Source organism: Buceros rhinoceros, unplaced genomic scaffold (genome assembly GCF_000710305.1).
Source record: "Buceros rhinoceros silvestris isolate BGI_N320 unplaced genomic scaffold, ASM71030v1 scaffold9511, whole genome shotgun sequence".
Classification (NCBI taxonomy): Eukaryota; Metazoa; Chordata; class Aves; order Bucerotiformes; family Bucerotidae; genus Buceros; species Buceros rhinoceros.
The window spans coordinates 100-8,384 of NW_010395922.1; the positions used below are offsets into that span (position 1 = coordinate 100).

The following is an 8,285-nucleotide window of genomic DNA, read 5'->3' on the forward strand; positions in this document are numbered from 1 at the left end:
GGTGATTCTTTCTCCGGGGTTTACAAGCAGTGTGCTCTGCTCAAGTGAGGAGAAACTTTATAATCGCTGGGTGAATATCTTTGTGCTTCTTACTGTCGTAGTGCGCTAGGGGAGATCTAGGTTAGAGATCAGGAAGAACTTCTTTACAGAGAGGGTTGTGAAGCACTGGAACAGTCTGCCCAGGGAGGTGGTGGAGTCCCCATCCCTGGAGGTGTTTAAAAGCTGTGTGGATGTGGTGCTGAGGGACGTGGTTTAGGGACCCTGGCAGTGCAGGGTGAATGGTTGGACTCGATGATCTTGAAGGTCGCTTCCATCCAGATGATTTTGTGATTTTCCCTGCTTCACTACTCCCTTTTTTTCTTCATGATAGTGGTACCTGTGTGTTACAGGTGATGCCTATGTGGTACTGGTCGTGTCTGCGTGTTTAGTCTTTCTTAAGCTGTTCGTAGTTCTGTGTCATCAGTTTACCCCTCCCTTCTGCTAAGGCAATTAGCAGAAATGCTAAATGGCCTTGTCCATCACGACCACCTCTTGTTCTTTCTCAGTTCTAGCCTGGTATCTCTGTTTCAGTGCTTAACCTGCAGCATCACAGCTGTGTGTAGCTTCCATTCTTCTGCTGGAAAAATAGAACAACAAGGTGGAAGATTATTTTTTTTCCGTTATCCTTTAAAATGTATACATTGACCGAGTTTTGCCATTCCTGGTATCTTATACTTCCCTGTTTCCAAGATGTCATCTTCTTTCTTGACCTGCATTTTCCCTTTATTCTGACTCTTCTTATTTTCATAGCTTCTTGAAGTGGTTATTGATTCTGTTGCATTTGGAACCTTCTCTACGATTCTCCTCATTTTCCAGTGTGATTTATAGATACCAATGGCAACTTCCATGTAAGAAATTTCAGGCTTTATTTTTTGCCTCTAATTCCAGAGCTCCCCAATCCAAAGAATGTCATCGGCTAATTTCCAGTTTGTCAAAATTGTCCAATTTACAGGTCAAAGCCCTGTCTTAAACTTCTCAAGCTGATAAATCAATTTGTATTTTCTACTGTGGGTTCTTCTGATCCTGCCATTGTGGCATTTAACTAATAATGGATACTTATTTTGCATTTTCAGGTTTTAAAAGCATTTGATTACTTCCCTTCCTGGAAGGGACAGCAACAGATGTACAAGTTGGACATAGGCTGGCCGAAAATTCCAGAATACTTCACTGGCCAAACATTTTGTGTTGCTGTTGACTCTCTTCATGGTTTGGTCTATGTGGGACAAGTGAGTGAGAACACTATATTTCTCTCTTTGTTGTTCAAGGGGATTTTTGCCTCTGAAGTGTCTGGTTTAGATTAGGACATATATATATATATGTTTGTGTGTCTGTTTATGATAATTGTTGTATCAAAATTAGTGAGAATGCAAGTATGGATATCTCTGCTATAACCACTTTATAAAGCAGTTCTGGCATCACACTTGTTTGTGCTTTTAAAAGCATTAAATTTCTGTGATATTGCTACAGAATTAAAAGGAGTTGAGCATAAAAATAATGAAATACTGAAAATAACGAATAAAGCAACCGGATCTGATACTGCTAAAATATCCATCATATAGCCCTAACCTTGTTAGTTAAACATATACTAAGAAGAGAGGTGTCAGTGAATGATTTACCTAGAATTAGTATAGAGAAGTAAATACTAGGCAATATGGTCTTGTCTGAAAGATTGATGAAATGTTACTCTGGTCAATAGACCATAAAGAACAGACTGGAACTGCCAAAACAGGAAGAAAATGGGTGAAAGGTAGTTCTGTCAGGGGGAGATTGCCACCACTGACTGACAGACCACTTACTCTAATAATACCACCTACTCAAAAGAAAACAATAGGAGTAAATTATTGAGCATGTGTACTGATTTACACACTAAGGGAAGAAACTGTAGCCAATCATTTAGAAGATATTAATGTATATGTGTTAGGAAGTTGAATATGCAAATGGTAAGTGTATAAGTGGTGAGATTTGGTGAAACTAGGTGTGCTGTCTTGAGGCAGGCACCTGCTAACGCTCGTCAGTGCAATGAAAGGAAATACCTTCACCCTGTGGGTCGACGGGATTTTCACAGCGGGTAAATGAATCCAGATTTGGGACACCAGTATGAATGTGTGATTCAAATTAACTAAGTTACAGTAGCTTCTTCTCTGAATTGTAAGGCAAAATGTGGTTCTGGGACAACTGAATCTTCCACTCTTTCAGCCTTTGTCCTATGAAATCAAAACCATGCAGCTTTTTCAGCCAGCCACAGTAACTGGAGTTCAATTCTTTGCTTTATCCAGATCCATGGATTGGTCATGGATGAGACATCCTCTCCATGGAAAGTGGTGGGGTTTAGCTGGAAAGCACAGTATGAGTACTTGAGTGCCATGTAGCTAACAAATACAGTTACAGTTTTTCATGCTTGTGTAATGCTTGGCATATTTTTCAGCAAAAACATAAAAACGTGATTCAAAATGAACACCAAGATAGCTGCAGAAGCTTGGCTGCTCTGAAAATTTGACTCTGTGGCTTAAGTTGAAACTCTAGAATGAGTGGAAGGTTTTGCATGCTAAACTTAAGACATTGCTCTTTTCTAGCTGGAAAAAAAAATTGAGATCTAGCAGACAGTCTCAGGAGTTCTTATGGTTCATGAAACACTGCAAAAATCTTACAAAGAGGAGTTTTCCAAAATATGATTACTTACTTAATATGTTTTCTTAATAGACTTTATTTTTTTTCCTTTTCAGAGGGGTGACAATGTGCCAAAGGTGCTTGTTTTCTCAGAGGAAGGGTATTTTCTCTACTCCTGGAATGATACAGTTGAAATGCCTCATGGTATCTTTGTATTGAACACTGCAACAGATAGCACAGTATGGATCACAGATGTTGGAACAGGTATGCATGGTCGTGACAGGAGAAGTATTAAGTGAGGAAGAAAATGCTAATACTGCAGATATTACTTTAAACGACTCATTTGAGTTTCAAACAATTTTGAGTCAGATTTGTGATTTTGTTGCCATGAACAAACTTCTCAGATGCTGCACAAAGTACTCTGAAGGTTCATGAGTTGTCCTGCGTGTCTGCTTATAGCTGCTGAACTTAACAAGCACTCCCCTTCTTGCCCCCAGGAGAAGTATCATGGAAAAAAATGTTCTGGCTAGATTTATTGTCTGTCCTAGGTTTGGTGACCATGACACAATGGATGAATAATGTTCTAGCCTATGGATTTACTAACTCTTGGTCATATTCTCACTATAGGATTTTGTCTGATTTATTAATAAATATACTGATACTTGTGAGTATCAGGAGATTTCCTTTTCTAATCTTCATAATCGGTTGCGATACTTACATTTTGTTTTCGTAACAAGTTTTTGCACTTTTTTTTTCTCAATGCAGGGAAATATGGGCACACCGTGAAACAGTATAGCCCTTTGGGTAAACTTCTGCAGATGTTGGGAACACCAGGCAATGCTGGTTCAAGTTTGATTCCACTACAGTTTGATCAACCAGCAGAGATCTTTGTAGAGGAAAGTGGAGAGATGTATGTTGTGGATGGAGACGGAGGAATGAATAACAGGTTGCTCAAACTATCCGATGGTATGGAAAAATTAACTTCCACAGTAGTTGATCATTGAAAATTGGATTGTAAATAACACAGCTGGAGAATACTTTTAAGGGAGGACTAGGCAGAGCTGTCATTCAACATTATTAGTCTGAAGACTTTGTTGAATCAGATCCTGTTTTATTGCTCGTCATTCCAGAAGAAATATCCTAATGGTTTATGAAAGAGGCTGACAAAATGAGTTTGTTTGGTCTTCAAGAGAGAAGCTAAGGGGGAATTCTTATTGCTATCTTCAAGTCAGTAATGGGAAGGTATAGAGAAGGGAGCCACACACATTTCTTGGAGATGCACAGTGAAGAATGAGCAACACTGAACAAAAGATGCAAGAGAGGTTAATTCCAGTTCAGTTTTTGGAGGGAAAGATTCACCGTGAGGGTAATCAGACAGTGAATCATTTGCCCAGAGGTGGTGTGCAGTCTCCACTCTTGGAGATGCTCAAAACTTGATGAGTTATGAGCTGATCTAACTGAAGTGTTGCATTTGTTGTCAAGGCTAGTCCTGCTTTGAGAAGCAGGTTGGATCCCTTATGCTTAAATTATGCTTATGCTTATAAGGAGATCTCTTATGCTTAAATTATTCTGTGATTCTAATTAGGTTACTCATATTCCCTAGTTAGATGATTAGTGTTGGTTAGGGCAGTGAGTGAGGAGTCTGCGCATCTCTGCAGTTGGGAAGAAGTGGAGGAGCTACCACTTTTCCTTTCTGCTATCGTGAAACAGTCAGTTGCCTAATATCTAGTTTGCAAAATGGCAAATTATTAAAATTCAAAACTACCAGGTAACAAATACAAATCAATTTAGTAAGCAAATGCATATTATAATCAGCCAACTATTTCTTTTTTTTTTTTTTTTTTTTTTTTTTTTTTTTTTTTTTTTTTTTTTTTTTTTTTTTTTTTTTTTTTTTTTTTTAAATACAGTGATAGGCAGAGCCTTGGACTAGGGCTCTTGTATGCTAGTGGCTACATTTCTGTAACCATAATCTTGAAACCATTAATAACAATCCAGTGGTCACTGTAGTAGTTCCAGTTATTGTTGGGTTTATGTATCACAAGTACTGTGTTTAAAAAGTCTAAGTTTGGAAATTTCACCTTTTAGAAATTACTGAGAGTAGCTGTTTTATGTGTTGTTTTTCATACTATGCTTTTTTTTTTTTTTTTTAATCCCATTTTTCATGGTGCTCCCTTCTCAGATTACAAAGAGATATGGCTGACTGGAACAAATGGAACCGGCATTGGTCAGTTCAAGATTCCTCACAGTGTAACAGTGGATCCTGTTGGACGGGTAAAGAATAAAGCCAGAATTCCTTTTCATCTTCTAGCAGGCCTGTTTACATGTATTTCAACAAAACAAATTGTATTTCTTTTTTAATTGAACTATTGTGATCTGGGTCGTTTTATGAGGGTTACAGTTTTCAGTGTGATAGCGGTCACGAGCTGAAGTTTCATACTGCAGATCCTACTGAACTACCTGACTCCAAGGTTAACACAAGGGTTCTGACCAGTTAGTTGTCAATGTCCATGCAACCACAGACTGCTCCTCCTGCAGTTTCTAACAGGTTGCCATTTTAAGAGTACAGGAGAATTATCGTCTCAAAGAAACAATAACTAAGCACTGAAGTTTGTTCAGGGGATTTTATTTTCACATTTGGAAATTCCAAATAAGCTTAAGATGACGGTAAGACTCTAGCTAGGTTGTTGACATCAGTCCTTTTTCACACGCTCCTGGCATTCAAGAGTTTACTTCTTCCAGGTGTTAATCATAGTCTGGCTTTTGCTCTGCTGCTCTTGTAGAGAAATTATGTGGTTGCTCCTTAATGTGTTTCAGAGAAAGTGAGATTGCTTTACTAAAACATCTTAAATCACCTATTTGAGCTAATTCTGCTAATGCTGTCTGAACCAGAATAAGGGGCATGTATAAAAATCACTTCTCTGCCAGAACTGCAGGGTGTGAGGGACATGGTTGATTTGCGTTGAAGGCTGGCCGTGAGTATATATTCAAAAGTAGCACTTGCAATGGGCTATGATTTTATGGCCAACATAATGTTGATTATCAGCCTAAGTGAAAAATAATTATTAATCCTAAACAGTCTAAGAGAATGCTGTAGTAGCGTTTCATTTAAAAATAGCGATGAAAGACCTTGGGTCAACTTGTTTATTGCTCCCTTTTGGGAGATATCCCAGAAAACTCATGAAGTTTACTATCAGACTGATGGGTTGTCAACAGCTAAAACTTCACTGACTGTAGTACAAGAGGTGCCTTCACTGGAACTGCCTACTAGTATTGCTAGCTTGCATTGTTTCTGAACTCAGCACAGGGGTAGAGACAAGCTTGACAGAACATGCTGAAAACGCGCTTTAAATCACTCAATATTTATAGCAGTGTTACAGTAGGCATAGGAAGAGTGTTTGCAGATGCAGTCATCATAGGCCTTGATCGTGAAATGAGACTACTGTTGAAAACCAAATTGTTAGCAGGTGACAGACCAGAATCTTTAGAATTCAATAGGTGGGAATATGTCCTCACTGGGCATGGAAAAATTCCTACCAAATATATCCATATCAAAGCCACAAAAAGAAGAGAACACATGGATTTCTCTGTTAATGTAGAATGTTAACTGCTGTGTATGTTAACTATGTGTCGGTTTTGTTTTATATCTGGAAGTTATATCTGCTTACATAGTTCTGAATGGGGAGCTACATTCTTCCAAGCTGTACTTCTTTTTTTTACTGTGGGATTCTTTGCTCCAGTAAGAAACTAATGCATATGATTTGTTCTGTTTGTGACCAGCCATGATTTTTGTTCTGAACAGGTATGGGTTGCAGACAGAGACAACAAAAGAATCCAAGTTTTTGATAAAGTCACAGGGGAATGGCTTGGGTCTTGGAGCAAATGTTTTTCAGAAGATGGACCCTATTCTGTCAGGTATTCTTGAACAGTTTTTCTAGAAGCATGCAATTACATAAATAAGGTGTACTCTTACTGGTGAATTAAAATGTTGATCTTTAATGCCTGATGACAAGGGGTTAACAAGTTTAATAGGGTACTGTGCCTATCACACATGCAAAGATCTGCACAGTTGTATCTTCACAAGGAAACACTGGTCTTATGATGAGCCCCACGGATTTGAGTGCACAACTGAGGACTTAATTTTAAAGTTGTGTATTGTTGGCCATCCTATTGCAGCTTTTACGGGAAGAGAGATTGTCTTGAATGAGCTTTCTGTAGCATAATCTGTCTCAGGGGGCAGCAACATGTAGAGCAAGGCTTACAAGTTAATTTTCAATGTTTCACTGCATTTAGACTCTCATAGCCTTCAAAAACTTGACTATTAAGGATTTTTTTTTGTTGTTTAAAAGTAGATGGTTGTCTTAAAATGAGATGTCATAGGGAGTTCATAATTAAAAAACCATATTTCTGTCTCTCACAGATTTACTGCTGATTACAAATACCTGATTGTAGCTCAGCTGAATATCAACCGGTTAGCAATCTTGGCAGCACCACCAGTTGGCTCTATTGGGGACTGTGTGATGGTCAACACAGTCCAGCTGGCAGATGAAACCAAACCACACCTTGTGGATGTAGACATGAAGAGCGGAGCAGTCTATGTTGCAGAGATTGGAGCCCAGCAAGTACAAAAATACATACCCTTAAACTGATGGTTTCCTACATCTGCCCTGGCACAAGCTGTGTGACATTCAAGACTTATGACCTCATTTCCTTGAGTTTTCTGTAGCTTCTGTTTCTTTAGACAAACACAGAACATTGTGCTCCCAGAAATCTAGAGTAAATAATCTAGCTGATCTGCAGCCCTGGAGAAGTACCAGCTCTTGAGCTGTGTTTAACCCCAGCCGACAACAAAGCACCTCACAGGTGCTCACTCACTCCCTGTTCTTCCCCAGCAGGATGGGGAAGAGAATGGGGGGAAAAAAATAACCCAAACTTGGGTTATCTCCACGTGGGTGGAGATACAGTTTAATAGAACAGAATAGGAAGAAAATAATAATGGTAATAGTAGTAATAAAAGAATTAGGATATACAAAACAAGCGATGCACAGTGCAGTTGGTCACCACGCACCGACCAATGCCCAGTCAGTTCCCAAGCAGCAGCCCCCAGCCAGCTTTCCTCCCACTTTATATGCTGAGCATGATGTCGTATGGTATGGAATATTCCTTTGGTCAGTTTGGGTCAGCTATCCCAGTTGTGTCCCCTCCCAAATTCTGGTGCCCTCCCCAGCCTGCTTGCTGGCAGGGCTGAGAAGCTGAAAAGTGGTTACTTAGTATAAACACTACTTAGCAACAACCATAACCAACACTATTCTCAAGCTAAATCCAAAACACAGCACCATACCAACTACTAGGAAGAAAATTAACTCTATCCCAGCCCAAACCAGGACGAGGTGTTACTCATTTTAGAAATACTCTGATGGCTTTTGTTTTCGTGGCTGGCGATTTTAAAATGGCTTTGATAAGCATCTTAATTTTATTATATAAAACTTTACACATGTAGCTGCTATTTCTAAATATATAGGTACATCTTGGTTCTCCTTCGCTTAGCCTGTGTGTGTTGTTAAATGAAGGCCAGAACTATCTGAAAGAAGTGTATAAATGATTTCCTGGGAGGCAAGCACCTCATTTTAATATTTTCTCGT

At 39.0% G+C, this 8,285-nt stretch overlaps 1 protein-coding gene across 1 annotated transcript; it reads left to right on the forward strand.

The window, feature by feature from the left end:
• The first annotated feature begins 1,115 nt into the window (after positions 1-1,115).
• Positions 1,116-7,292, forward strand: NHLRC3 (NHL repeat containing 3). The gene is made up of 6 exons (XM_010145707.1): positions 1,116-1,265; positions 2,763-2,910; positions 3,412-3,612; positions 4,826-4,917; positions 6,446-6,558; positions 7,064-7,292. The coding sequence occupies exons 1-6, from the start codon at positions 1,161-1,163 to the stop codon at positions 7,290-7,292; spliced, it is 888 nt and encodes a 295-aa protein (XP_010144009.1). The 5' UTR covers positions 1,116-1,160.
• The last annotated feature ends 993 nt before the right edge of the window (positions 7,293-8,285 follow it).